General features: G+C 39.1%; 1 protein-coding gene across 1 annotated transcript in view; it reads left to right on the top strand.

The window, feature by feature from the left end:
• The window catches only part of PIEZO2 (piezo type mechanosensitive ion channel component 2), a 311,773-nt gene that overhangs the window by 147,340 nt on the left and 149,105 nt on the right, over positions 1 to 15,328 (top strand). The window contains exon 4 of the mRNA XM_049830271.1: positions 2,964 to 3,006. Coding sequence (XP_049686228.1) covers positions 2,964 to 3,006 — 43 coding nt within the window. The remainder of the gene's footprint in view (positions 1 to 2,963; positions 3,007 to 15,328) is intronic.

Here is a 15,328-nt window from a genome sequence, read left to right as displayed (position 1 = left end):
TCATGGGGTGAAAAATTCATACAACTAGTATACACAACAGTGGAAAGCATAGAAACACTGACTAAAGATGCCAGTACTAGTCTGTGCTTTAAGAAGTACTGTTGAGATTTCTTTTCTTCAGCACTCTTCAAATCTTCAAACTTCAAGAACTGTTGAATACTCTTTCAGAGCCAGCAGGATTGCATAAACTATATGGAGAATTGCTTGCGTCTGCCCTGCACTTACCTGTGGAGTGGCACAGTCATCTTTTTAACAATGACTTGATTCACCAGCGCTACAGGAAACCAGATACACTCCAGGGGCATGCAGAAGGTGGTGGGTTTGGGGCATAACGCATTATAGAAGATGTTAATGGAGTGGTTCTTTATTTAACTCAATGAAATGTTGACAGTTTATTGTGCTGCACTTGATCTTTGGGTTTTATGTTTATTTGAAATAAATGCGTGTGAGAATGTTTGTTGTCCTGCTTTAAAGATGTCTTTAGAGGACTTCTTTTTATAAAATATGAACTTAGTGTTAATGAAAGGTATTGTATGTAGGTTGTTGTGCAGGCAGAAGTCTTGCCTTACCTCAAGCAAATACAAGTACCACAGTAGAAGCTCCCTGTACTGATCAAACAACGTATATTTTGCAGTTATTCCAGAGCAGAACTTGACTCATTTTTTCCCCAAAATTGAAGGTAGAGCTTTCTCCACTTCAGGTTTGAAGCCTCTTATCGCTGTGTACTCTGCTGGATATGGGCCTGAAATCCCTGCCTGCTTTGGACTGAATGGGGACACAATTAAAAGTGTTTTTACATTGATCACCGGCTGTAGCTGTAACAATCCTGAACAGAAAAGTCTTGTGTCCATTGCCATAAAGTATCATTAGAAAAGGTTTTTAGAGCCTTTCACTGAAAAGATGTGTGTGACTGAAGTTTGAAGCGACTGGTGGTGAGAAGTTTAATGAAGAACAGGTGCCAGAAGAGTGTAATGTGCTATACTGACCATGTTTGGAACTGACCGTGAACCTACCCCTTAGTCAACCCAAATCCTTCCTGTATGGAGTGAAATGTCAGACTTTGGTTGATTTTAGGAGCATATACTTTAACGTAGTTTATTTTCCTCTTTCTGAAGAACAGAGATTTAATACAAGAAATGTATTTTTCATAGGCCCATGTGAACTTCATTCTTTGACTGTCCAGTTAGGAACTGTGAAGAAAGCCTTGCACGACATAGGCCTATAAGGAAATTAACTTTGGGGGTTTTATTAATTTCAGTTTTTATTTGCTCAGTCTGTGATTTGCAAACCAGACAGATACTAGATAATACTGTACAGAAAAATTGTATCATTACTTTAGAAATTTACCACATTCTCCTTGGGCTAAACTGGAAAGTTTACTCAATTGAGTAGAAGGAATTCTGTTGCTAGGTTTAAAAAAAAAACACACACCAAAAAAAACCCCAAAACCCTCAAACCCCAAACTTCTTAGAAAATGAGTTTTTAGATTCTTACCTAGATCAGCAGTAAGTGTCCTGAATTCAAAGATTAAAAGCATCTACTAGGTCTTATTCAAATATTTAGCTTATTGCAGATTAGAGATAAGTACCATACTACAAACACAGCAGGTCACTAGTTCCTGAGCTGATACCTTTAACAGAATGGGAAGGTAATGATGGTGAGAGATGTATCTGCAGAGGTTTTTCTGACTGATAATACTATGTTACCACTTTTCTCAGACTACCTTGGCAAGTAGGACTTGGATTGTCAGTGGAAAGAATCTAATCCATGATTTTGTTATAGTTGTTGTATGGGCACTCCCTGCACAATATGCATTTAATCTGAAATTGTCCAGATTGTAAATCAAAGTTGCTTTCCTTCATGTCTTTCTGCTCTTTGTCAGTACTTCTCAGCAACATTGCTGCTTGTGACCGTGTTTCTCTGGTGCTACTGAATGTCATTCACAGGGAATCTGTTTGTTCCTAATTTGTATTTCCCTTTAGGTGATGGGCTGTATCAGCAACAGGAGCTATTGTCACTTCTCTGATTTCAGTTTAAGTACAATGAAGCATTCAAAAGAAATGTAGTTGCTTACATTGCATGCAGTCCTGTTACATTTCCCACAGGCGTGTAAAAAGATGGAGAGCAAACTACGACCCAGTTTCATGTCCTCCCACATATTTGCCTTGCAGACCTGCATGACTTGAGATATTTGTGCTCTTAGTAGCCTGTATTTAAAATAACCACATAATGGTAGCAGGAGACTGGCAAAAAGCAAAAAACTACCAGGAACTGAAAATTGATCACGTAATGCTTGCCGGGGGATGTATGTGTATTTTTGAGAAAATCTAGGTAAATGTTGTATTAAGTGCATCAGAAATATTGAGGGCAATTCTTTGGATAAGTCTGCCCATTTGAGTAGTTTGTGGGGCTGAGGCCTTGGTCATTTTGAGAAAGAGTCCTTTGCAGCTGTTTGCGTGAGTATGAAGGGTTAAACAATAAAGCAGAAATACATCTTCATGCTTTTGCTTAAAAATAAAAGGGCTGGATTTCAGAAGGAGCTGTAAAGCTTTCAACAAGAATCAGGCGAACACTACAGTAAAATGAAAAGCTGAAATGTGAAGAGTGCATGATGTGAGATGCCAGCTCAGCACTTTCAAGAGTCATGTACGGATCACGTTGCTCTAGGAGAGGAGACCACCCTTGGAATTGCAGTGAACTGTAGCAGTGACCGGCTGTTCTGCAATGTAAAGGAGTTATATGGGCTGATACCCCTCCACACAGTTATGTCACCCGGTGGTAGCCTCTCTTACCAGTTTTTCACTCTGAGGAAAATATATGTTATTTACAAGTACTTCTGTAGGGGTGGAAAAATCATCTTACTATACAGATCCCAGCTGCACAAGGAAAGGAGGAGAGTAAGAGTGTTCATACAATAAAGTTTCTTTACTGAAGGTGGTGTTTTTTTTCTCCTCTTTGTATAGGTTCAACATGGGAGAAAACATTACGGCAGATTGGTTTTGAAAGGTAAGCCATAAATTTGTTTCCTTACCAGTGCAAAAAGAAAAGGAAGAAAAACTGCATGGGCAAGTTTGCAGAATTATTTATTTTAGCTCATTGAATGTATCTATGACTTCAACTTTAGAGAGGAAGTTATGCAGTGTCATGCACATATATGTTCAGCTCTTCTGTTTATGTACTCTTCTCTTTCACCAGTCGATCTGAAGCAACTTATTCACCATATGAACTTGGCTCCTATGTTTTTTGCTGGCGACTATATAGCATGCTAGTATTAGAAAAGATGACACATTATTTGGGCAGAAATCTTAGTTATGAATGAAAATACTGGTCTCGCTTATGTTATTTTTTCCATGAAACTTCTAACCTGTGACATATTAGTTGACAAAAGTAAATGAAGTTGAAAGAGGACCAAAGCTGGCAGAGAGCTATTTAGCATCAGAGGAAAATTCAGAATTCGGCATTCCTCAAGTGCAAGAACTCCTTGCTGCCAAACTTAACCACAGGGTCATCATACCAGAAACATATGTCTCTCTTGGAAATTAAACTGGGCCAAGCCCAGTGAAGAGTGATCTGATGTTGAGATTCAGATGCTCAATCTTAGGTTCATTCTTCTACAAATGATAAGCAGAAGAATCTGCTTTCCACTTGAATAAAGTTTTGCTGTTTTCCCTCAATAGAGTGGCTTGCAGTTGTACACCAATGTGCTTGGGTCGCTGTTGGCCGGGCAAGAAGGGATTTCTCTCCTTCAGTAAGCATCCCTTTATAGCCAGTGATAGAGAAGGATAGTGGACTACTTCTGTGTTAGGTCTGATCCCCTACAGCTGTTCTTCTATTATGTATATGAACACTAACAAAAGAAGCAGCAGCAGCATATGTTTTGCTACTTAAAAACATACTGTCCACAAGCTGTTGACTTAGGCACACCTGAGTCAGCTGTGAAATATCAATAGCATTTAAATGTGTTATTTGAGCAAGGACATTCTTATTCAGGAGGAAGCAAGATTTTTAGATACACAAAAGGAAAGACATTCAAAGTAATGTTCTGAAGAGGAATATGTCTTTGCTTAAAAACTGGAAAATTCATATAAAATGTTACTCTTAAAGGGCTAGTTTAGAGCAGATTGAGGAACAGGAAAGGCAGACACGGCAGACACTCAGTTTACATTGCAGAAAATTAAGCCCAGATAATATACAGGTTATGTCATCACTGCTTTGTGGTTACATGTTTATTCTGCAGTAGTAAAGTGTTTACACTGCTGTTGTCTTCATATCCTGAAAAACATAGAGGCACCAAGAGATCTGACTGCGAGGCTTTTATGTAAGCATTACTTGTGAGCTGAGGATGCTGCTTTTCAGTGTAAGAGAAATTAAAAATGCTGGAGCTTGAGTAAAGTAGCCTTATATCCAGGAAATTACTGGAGTTAAGAGCTTTTCAATTAAATGGAGTATATGTGGGTTTGGTAGATTTAAATGAAGGTCTTTATGTTATTGATTGTTTTTTAAGACATTACAAATGAGCTAATTCTAACGTACTATGGTAGTCATCACCTTCATTCAACATGATCTTGACTGCAGTCCCTGACTGCATTTTCTGAAGAACATTTTGGAGAAATTTGGAGAGTTATGAAAGATGATGGCTTGTATGATGCTGTCCTAAAAGAAACATGGTTTAAAATGCTAAGTATGTGTGATACCTGCATATCAAGCAAACTGTCACCTTGCATGGTTTCTTTAATAAGCCAAAGCAGGTAGATTTGTGGATAAGTAGGATGACTTTTTTTGACACTGTTAACCTGGGGATTATTGTTCATTATTGGTGCCTGTTTAGACAACACCCACATATTCATGAAAATGTCTGGAAAGCAGTCAGCTCTGTTCTACTTTGTCTACTTGACTAAAAATATTTTTCAGGAGGCATTGTTCATCTCACTGGTTTAAGATTTTTTCAGTCACACCCAGGACCCGGTGGAAATGGCTCCCTCAAACTCTTAAGTGATATAGTTATGAACAATTAACAGTGACTGTCCTTGTTTTGTGGCTACTCCCACAAGTAAAAAGAGAGCTTAATGCACAAAGCTGGTTAAAATTCAAAAGGGAAGAGGATCAGGTCAGTCATTGAGCTGGTCTTCTCCTGTAACGCAGTCTGTAGGGTCTCTCCAGCTCATGGCTGGGGTGAGGCTTGCATTGCAGAGCCTGGAAAGAGCCATGGCCAGCATTGGGGAAACTGCTACTTCCACACTACAGAAAATTAAAACCAAAAGAAAGACTTTTTAAAAAATGTAAATGTCTCTAGTTTGAGCTACCAGATGATGGAATTTATGTCCTTGTCTAGAAGATTCAATAGTGATTACAGAAATGTCTTCTGTTGTTATGTATCTGTTGACCTAGAAATGATCTAATCATCTTAAAACTTTAAATGAATGGTGTTGGACCTCTTAAAACTCATTGTCCTGCAGGGTCGCCAGACTTCCAGTCTTCCTCTTACTACTCTTCTCTGAGTTGTAATTTCTAATGTGACTAGTAACTACTCCGCTACTAACAACGCATCTATTCCCCTTTTTACATTTGTTCCCATGGTGTTTCTGTCATCTGCGTAATACTTTACGTTACGGTTCCCCAAAACAGGCTTAAGAATGATTTAATAACTGTTATTTTATGCTAAGTAAATACCAACTGTTTTAAAAAATATATATTTGAAGAATAACAGATGTGTGGTTATTACATTTTTGGCAACATTCAGTAAATATGTTTTTCATAATAAATAGCTGTTTCAGTGACACAGAGAAAGGAACTTTTGAACACCAATTTCTTAGTAAAATGTAATTATCAGTATAAAAAAATGAGTTTTCTGTATTGAAGATGCAACTTCTGTTTAGTTGATAGCTTCAAACTGATTATGAAATAATTGTTATTTTTGTGGTAAGCAAAAATTTGTTATTAATTTGAAGTTATGTGTTTATATATGCAAAAGTATGTGACTTCCACTCTACATAATGCTAATGTGACACATCTGCACTGTTTGTACAGCAGCAACATCTATGTAGAAAGTGCAACATGCAACATTCCGGATTCTGGCTAAAGTGTTGCTGAGGGAGATCGACAGTGAAAGTTGCTCCTGTTAGTCTAGTACTGTGTATTGACTTGCAGGCTTGTTATGCTCTTTCTCTTACTATTTCTGAAGAATGAAATGGTAGTTGGGGATTGGTAGCTCTCACAACTGAAGGAAAAGAAATGGAAAGGAGGTAGGAGCAGGGAAGGGAATGAGATTGTCAAGCAAAGAGGAAAAGACCAAAAGATTGCTATGTCAAGGCTAGACCCTGGATAAGAAGATTGGCTCCTGTTAAGATATATTCCGGATCTTCTGTGTATTTCAGTAACTCCTTCAACTGCTCTCCTAATCACAAGGTGGCAAGGAGCACAATCTGCATTGTTTTTGTCTGAAGCAAAATAAACACAACAGCCCCGCATGCCACAGGTAGGGAGACACAGCTTTCCCAGTAGACGCCAGGAGCAAGTTAGCTGTCATCGCCGAGAGATGCGTTTTTGTTCCTATGTTGGTCTCTGAAAGCAGACGAATGTCTGCTTTTGCAGCTGCTCCACACATGCCTCTGCTCAGTCTAGCCAAAAATACTGTGTATATCTTCCCTACCCCTTGCAGAGACTGAGAACTCAATTTCCGAAACCACTCGTGACGTGCAGTGAGCACTGGAATCCAGACGCATCAGAGGGACTTCCCAAGCGCCTCCTTCCAGGTCTAGGTTGCTAATTATGAGCCTACTGGTGATCTGTTTTCTCTCTTTCCCCCATCCTTAGATTGCTTGTAACTTGCTGGGATGTTTGATTGGTGCTTGGCCAGAGTTTCTCTGGGTGACATGTAAGAATAAACAGAAAGAAGAGAATACCACTAGATTCTATAAATATTTATTATGCACAATTCTGGCTTGGAAATCCCAAGTACCATATGGTTTTCTGTAGTGGCATGCCCCACTCCTCCCCACACTCTTCAGTGATTTAGTAAAAAGATTAAATATATGTTTGAAATACCAAGTCTTATCCTGATACCGTGTTCCGTAATTTCAAGCCCTTTCTTCAACTACAGCAGAATCCTGTAGCCCATCCTTGGGCAAGGCTCCCATTGACATCATTTTGGGAGCACTGCCTCAGCCAGGGGCTGCAAGAGGCTGCAGGGTCTGATCCTGGAGAGGTTATTTTAAAAGAAACAGTGCAGTCTGAATGTGTTTTGCAAATATTGAATAATTTGAGTCTGGGAAGACAAGGAAAAATGGGTGCAGTGATGCAATCAGAGGGACGTGGGGAAAGCCCTGCCAGGCACCTCTTTCACCATTTTGGAAAAAATAGCTGAAGTAGCCCATATGACTGTTTTGGTCTCTCTGTCCCACAAAGCACTTAAGTGCTTAAGTTTTCAGGGCCCAGGCATGCCCTCTTACTTTGACAGAGTTCTCTTCTACAGCGTACCATCCTTTCATTGCTGCATATCAGAGAAATTTGATTAACTGATGTTTTGTTTATAGTTTCTATTGCTATGCCCACTCAGGCCTCACATTTGACAAGGGTTAGTTCATAGCCTTCTTTGGTGTTCTTGGCACATCTTTGTCTTAATATATGACATCCATCGTACTTTTGTAGGAGTTAATGAATGTGAATTTATTCTGCAGTGATTACAATTATGTATGTTCTTTGAAAAATATGGCAGATAAATGTAATGTAGGGAGCTGAGGAGACGGAACCAATTTCCCACCTTCCGTTGGGAGGCTGTGAATAAAAAAGCAGTTTATTGCTTATAACAGAATTGTTGTCTTCTGGGTGATATCTGTTTAGTCATTTCTCTGGCTGGCTGTTACTGAATTGATAGGTAGAGATCTGGGGGCAGAGGACCACATCAGCAGGGCTTATCCATGTCCTTCCAGCTGCAACACTGCACTTCTTTTCTCAAGGGAGGATGGATGGTGAGTGAGGGGGCTTCCCGGCATGTGCACTTGTCTCCAGGTGAAGGGAAGCACAGGGTCTGGAGTCCTGGGAAGACAGGGGAGCTGGCGTTGCTTTAATTTCATGTTCAAAGCTTCCCCCATTTTGTTACTTCGTGGTGACCGGGACTGTGGAATTTTTGCATGTGTGTGCTGAAGTATTCATGTTGTTTATAGTGTGGGAAATAGGGAAGAAATGTGTTTTCAGTTTCATTTGATATATACTGCGTGCCTGAGGTTCTATCTTAAATTGAGTTTTCTTCACTGCTCTGTCAAAAAGTGAGACTTTGAAATGAAAGTCTGAGTTACAGAGAAAGCCAGAATAAGAATTGGATTATATTTGCAAAGAACAAAAACATTATTTAAAAAGATATGAAGAAAATGGAAGGGGTTTTTTTCCCCTAATACTGTGTCAGCTGAGATCTTCTAGTCAGTATTAAATACTGAAATATAAGCACATTAAATCTAGTTTTAAACCAGTTTAACTTTGTGGATTTTATTCCAATGTCCATTTTTATTCTAATGTTGCTGAAAGCAGTGTGTAGTCAGTCCCATGTGCTAAGGCACAAGTTATTGTGCGTAAAGCTTTTTCATGTTGCCTGTTAACAAACAATACCCTGTACTGGACATACTGTAGTAGCCTGTGAAGTAACCTAATCCTGTTGCTCCCACTGAGAAGGAAACAATTTCAGGATAGCCACCATCGCCCCTACAGTGAGCATCATCTGAAATGAGATCAGAACTAGTAAGTCCTGTTTTGGACGATTATCCCATTTACCACTTGTGTTTCATCATGCTCTAAGAGCTGTGGCCTATGAAGAATTTCTGCTTTTAACACCAGCCCAGGGCTGTATCCATAAAGCTGGGCAGCCGTTCCCATTTCAGGGCAGTTTGGTTGTTGGCATGGAATGATCTTCGGGGAGGCCCCATCTCTCCTGAAGTTGCTCTTTTTACTGTGTTTGTTTTATTTTTTCCCCAGCCATGTAGGGATGTTTGTACAGCACTTTTTGTGTCAGGTGAGCAAGTACCTTACCCTCTGGGGCAAAGACAGCATCTGTCACAGTTAACTGAATCTCCTGCTTAGAATTTCATTAATCTTCTGCTTATTCCAAGATACAGATTATATTCTGTTATTTGCCGTGCAGAGAGGGATCTGGGGGTGCTGGTTGGGAGCAGTGAGCCCTGACAGCCAAGAGGGCAAACCGCACCCTGGGGTGCATCAAACACAGCATGACCAGCCGGTCAAAAGAGGGGATCATCCTGCTGTATTCAGCATTGGTGCGGCCTCATCTTGAGCACTGTGTGCAGTGCTGGGCCCCACCATTTAAGAAGGATGTGAAGGTCCTTGAGCACGTCCAGAGGAGGACAACCAAGCGGGTGAGCGGGCTGGAAGGCATGTCCTCCGAGGAGCAGCTGAGGACTTTGGGTTCGTCTCATCTGGAGAGAAGGAGGCTGAGGGGAGACCTCATTGCTCTCTGCAGCTTCCTGAGGAGGGGACGTGGGGAGGGAGGTGCTGAGCTCTTGTCCCTGGGATCCAGGGACAGGATGCGTGGGAATGGTTCAGTGCTGCACCAGGAGAGGTTGAGATTGGATGTCTGGAAGCATTTCTTTACCGAGAGGATGGTCAAACCCTGGAACGGGCTTCCTAGAGAGGTGGTTGATGCCCCAAGCCTGTCAGTGTTTAAGAGGCATTTGGACAATGCCCTTAGCAACATGCTTTAACTTTTGGTCAGCCCTGAAGTGGTCAGGCCCTTGGACTAGATGATCGTTGTAGGTCCCTTCCAACTGAAATGGTCTGGTCTGGTCTGGTCTATTCTATTCTTTCATATTCTATTCTATTCTTTCCTCTCCTAATGGTCCTTTTAGCGTACTTTTTAAACTTACGCTAACTTTTAAACTTAAGCTAGTTATAAGAAAAGCTGACTTTTGACAGATGTCATTTGTGTAAATTTTGCAATATACTATCCTGCCTTTTGCAAAATAAACACATTTCTTAACAGTCATGTAATAGAATATTTTTTAATGTATTGCTAGTGATGGTTTTGTAGCCTATGTGCTGTACACCTGTGAGACAGTACAAAGACATTCACTGAGTGAGACTTTTTTGTAGAAGCTTTTCAGGAGATGACTACTATATGGCTAAAACCACTTAGACTAGTAATTGCTTCCTTACTTACCAGATTTTCTGAAAGCTGTCCTTATTTGAAAAAGTGATAAAAGTATCTATCATGAAATATGTAAACATTCACTAAAATAACTTCATTTGTTTTGAGCAGATTTAAGAGATTTTGTATGTTTTAGTCCCCTGTTTTTCTGTTTAAGCAATTATGTTAATGGTAACATAAACAATCTCTACCTAAAATAATTATAGTCATCATGGCTATTCTTTAGAGTACGTCACTGTAATATGCCAAGAAAGGTATTTCCTCTGGGTTGATTGCAGTCTCTTTGACACCTTCTTTTTAAACAACATTGAAAGCAGCAATGTGAATTTTCTAAATGTCTGAACACACAGTCCTTAGTTATATAAGCAACTCAGCAGACTTCAAGGGTATATCTCAGGAGAGTAAACATTACGGAAATAGAGTGAAAATTGATGGCTAGTGGCATAAATAAATAAACTAGATTTTAGAGAATATAGTTGATTCTCTAGAATTTAGAGAATTCTAAATTCTCTAACTTACAGAGAAATCAGATATTAAAAATCCAAGGTGGACATCATACGAGGTAGTCCAGAGGAATATCACATTCTTTGTTATACACGTAAAGTGCAGTTGTGCTGTCACTGTATTTTAATCCTCTGCATGGATAGGCTAAAGGTCAAGAAGCCACTTACTTGCGGGAAGCATGACGGTCCTGCTTTCTGTTCAGCTTCCTGTGCACCCACCGAAGGCTCTGGTATGCAAACATTCTGGGGGCAGAGCTCTTGCAGATAACGAATCTCTTAATCATGTGACATGCCTATGATAAATCTCAAGTTCAACTGTGTGTAGATGAGAAACACATTAGTGTTCTTAATTACAAGATGCTTTACGAATAGGCAGGTTCGGCTCTTTCTTTTCTTCCTTTTTTTTTTTTTTTAAGTTAGGGTTGTCAGGCCTGAGGGATCAAATTGGATTTATCTCCAGATCTAATAGAGGGCCAGCAGTGTCAGTATACATTTGCTAGTGGTCCTACTTCCTTGCTAGAGAGTCTGTCTTACAGAGACTTGCAGTGATACCAAGACTACTTGATCCTAGGTATATTCTGGCCAATTTGCTGGGTTTGGCAAAAGGGCTGTGAAGAGTCTCTTTTCTTTAAAAAAAGGGGACTCTTGGGTTCTGGGAACATTAAAAATCAAACAATTTAACATTCTGAACTGTTTAAAAGCATCAAAATAACATCTTTCAAGTGCCTGAGTCACTTCAGGAGTTGGGTTTGTAACTCAGGAATCCTTATGACTCTTGAACGTTTTATCTGTAACCTTTCTGTTGCAAGTGCTGGGAACTTAACTGAATCAACACTGTGCTTCTGATTTTCCAAATGAAAGCGCTGCCCAAATCTAGTTCTACTGCAGTATCTCAAAAGCCAAAAATCCTTTTCCTTGTTCTATTATTATTATTTTTTTTTTACAAAAAAGATTCACTTTTGCTGAAAATAGTCTTGCCTTACTCCTGTGCTTCCTAATATGCCTGATCCTAATGTAATAACAATTTTACTACATTAAGCATTCTTCCTTCATGCTTGCATAAAATTTTAAATAGAAAATGCTACTGGAGAGAAATCCATGTAAAACTTCTCTTAAGCTGTACTGTAGTTAAGCATTACAGAAACTTTAGTTGTTGCTTTTTCTTAAACCACACCCTGGGGAACTGACCTTTTACATGGCTTCACGTTGTAGCTTTCATACTTGTTTTATCTTTTGTTCTTTAAGAAAAGTCAACTTTGAAATATACCCCACTTGGAGAAGTCTTTCAAACAAACCTGGAACTTATTTATTTATCAGCATGGGTGAAGGTTGCTTACATGCATCATAGTGTTTCTCTAACAGTAGAGCAAAGGTGTGTTTAGAAGCCAAGCCAAATACTTGTATAAAGTTACTTTCCAATGCTTCCAACCCTGTGGATAGCTTTTGGGACATGAAATGTTTTGATAGCCCAGTACAAAATAGGAATTAATATGGGCTTGTCCCACACTTCCAGTCTTAAAAGTAAGTCTACTAGAGCAATTTGGATCAAAACGGAAAATCAGATTTTGCACTTAGGACTCTCTATCTCTAGTTATAGCGACTTTGTAATTCTGCATGTTAAATTAAGGACAGACCTCTCATACAGAAGTCAGTTTAGGGGTGGGAAGTGTTGGGTTTTTAGCATGGAAATATAAATCCATAATTTTGGGGCCAGTGAAAATTTTATTTCCAGACAGAATGTCAGTATCTATAATTTCTGAAAACTTGGCCACTTATTTGTGGCCTGTTTGAAAAATGTGAGTATTTTCCAATATGCCTTTATTTTTCCTGCCTGTAAGGAGGGGTCTAGTACTAAATACACTCACATGAAAATACCAAAGATATGTATATTTCAGTATGTAATATTGTTTAGCAAGAAACAAAAAATAATTTTCCTTTTCCTTGCTACATTGATTACTTCTTTTGCAGATATAAAGGTACAGTCCCTGAAGTATTTTCATGGCTTTTCTGCTGTTGTCAGACTTAAAGTAATAAATAAATAAAAATTGGATGCTAAAAATATTCATTAATAGCTTCAAAGTGGAATGACTTAAAATTAATGTTAGTTTTCTCCTGCTTTCTAACCTTTAAGAGTGAAGTTGTTTCACATTTCACAGCTTTTCTTCATTGCTGTGGGGGCTGAAAATGGATATGTGTATTTGTTGTAAGGACAAGTTGGTGACACTCACAGTCACATGGCTGCAGAAGGTGAAACTTTAGGAAAACATAGGATCCCCAGTAAAGCTTTGGCAAATATCAAGGTAATGTGTAAGCTGTGACAGATTCTTTTGCAACAGTAATTGTGTAACTACACCTCCGTCTTAAAAGGGGGGTGGTTTTAAGCTACCTTGTCTCCGGGATGCTAGCCTGATTTCTGCACTATGAGAATGAATTGAGTGGCTGTTAGATATCTGATTCTGTAAACTGCAGACAAACAAACTGCCAGGGTGGAAACAGTAGTACAGTTTTTCTGTTTGATCCATATTGCTGCAAACGGCAGCATATCTAGCTTATCTTGTGTCTGTCATCTCTTCTTCCCTACCCTCCCACTGTCACTGCAGTGTCATAAAATTTCTTTCTTCTGCTTCAGCATGTAAAAAACTACTTTGATTACTTTTTATTTATTTGCTGTCTCCCTGTAGCTCAAGTGTATGTGTGTGTGTGCCATCAGACTGCATCCCCCTGCTATGTGATGACATTGGCAAGTGATTGCACAACCGAAAGATTCATTGCTATAGCAGATGCAGTTGTGAATGAACAGTCAAATCAGCTGTAACTTTTAAATTAAAAACTTGTCAGTGAAGAAAGTAAAGCACATGAAAGCAAAAAACAAGGATAAGAAGTTGTACAGTGATATAAAAATAAAGCCTGATATAACTGAAAGGTGAAAGAATACATTTGTGGATTCTGTAATAGTATTCTTTCACATTCATTTAATAATTTTATTCCTGCTAATAAAGTTTTTTTACGTAAAATCCTGATTTTTTAAAGTAAAAAAACTGATTAGCTCTGTATCTAAAGCATGTTCATCATGATACACTAGTTGCAACAACCTCACTGTGCACAAGTCCTAAAATACATTTGAAGTGTGGTCAAATACTCCTCTTTTTGAGAGCTCTGGAAATGCTCAGAGTGACTAGAAAACTAACTAAGAGAAATAAAATCAGGTACATGGAGGCCTTTTCTATATGCAAAACAGAAAGTAGCTGAATGAACAGAAAATTTTAGTAGACTGTATTAAAAAGGAAGTTTATTATTAAATGCTCTGGGCAAATGGTGAGCTAATGTGAAAGAGTAATGTAAACTGGTGAATAATTAATCAGAAAAAAAATAGAAGAAATTAATGAGGTTTCTTTATTTCAGAAAATAACATTTGTGTTGAAAAATTAATCTAACCCTGGAAGAGAACTCCATAGTATAGGGTTTTTCCCATTTTTTTGACATGAGTAAATGTTCTGTACCGACTCTTCCAAGCAGCCAGTAAATATTCTTTTCCATATGCACATAATGAGAAAAATGGAGCAGAGGTTAACACCCTCGGTTCACTGGGGACTCATGTGGCCTCTGCACACTGTCAGAACGCAAAGGAATATATACTGTTATTGTGAAATCTGGATGAATTATGGGAATTTACTCAGATGCCAAGATTTCCCTTCATGGGCTACCATTCAGAGGAGAAAAAGACATGTGGGAGGAAAGAAGAGATGCAGGACTTGATGCTCACATCTGCTCCAGTTCAGTGCTGCTAGAAATCAGATCAGTCTGCCCCCATATTTCATTTCCTTCTGTAATCTTGACCAATAATTTATAATTGGTATCAGCTGATCATCTGGCGCTCTGTTTCCATGGCAAAATGAGTGAGCAAAGAACTTGATCCTCCTACCCTTTACAGTCCAAGAGACAATAAAACTTTGAAAGACAAAGATCTCTATTAATTTTTAATGAAGTCTCTGAAACATCCTCCTAGTCAATCTCTTTTCATTATTTCTGGTATGCCTTGTTTTTTTGGGAAACAGTGCTTTAGGAATCCATGTGAGCTGCGATGCAGCTTTGTTAATTGCAGGCAGCATCATTATGATTTTTATCTGGTATATCAGCTTTCTTCAAGTCTGTATTCTAGGTGAAGGTGCCTGGAGAGGACCTCTGGAGAGCAATTCCTGAGTCGGAAATAACACATATGCTGCCACATCCCTTTGCAAAATCATGCTCATAAACCAGTCCCTCAGCTCCAGCTGCTCCTTCAGTCCTGTCTCTGCTCTAGGAGCTATTCTGGCAATGCTAATGTTTTGCAGAAGTGACCGGTACAACTCCAACAGGAGTCAGGGAGGCTTTTAATGTCGTTCCTGCTCCTCTCTCATTAGGAACAGTACAGGCTCTAACTTAGCAGCTTTTTATGGCGCACGCTTCAATTTTGTGCATGTTTGCAAGACACTGATTGCCCATTCAGTTTAATGTGGAATATTAATAATATGACCGTGTGAGGACAGTTTTAATTAGTGAGCAGAAAGAGGGTGATTCCTCTTGGTAATATGTTCGGTGAGTAGTCTGAAAACCAACAGATCAAAACTGGATTATTTTTAAGGTAGGCAGCATTGTAGCCTGTGACAGGAAGATGACAATAATTGAAATTGGTGCT

This window comes from Accipiter gentilis, chromosome 27, assembly GCF_929443795.1.
Source record: "Accipiter gentilis chromosome 27, bAccGen1.1, whole genome shotgun sequence".
Taxonomy (NCBI): domain Eukaryota; kingdom Metazoa; phylum Chordata; class Aves; order Accipitriformes; family Accipitridae; genus Astur; species Astur gentilis.
Note: the sequence above shows the minus strand (reverse complement) of the source record. Positions and strands in the feature narration are given on the sequence as shown.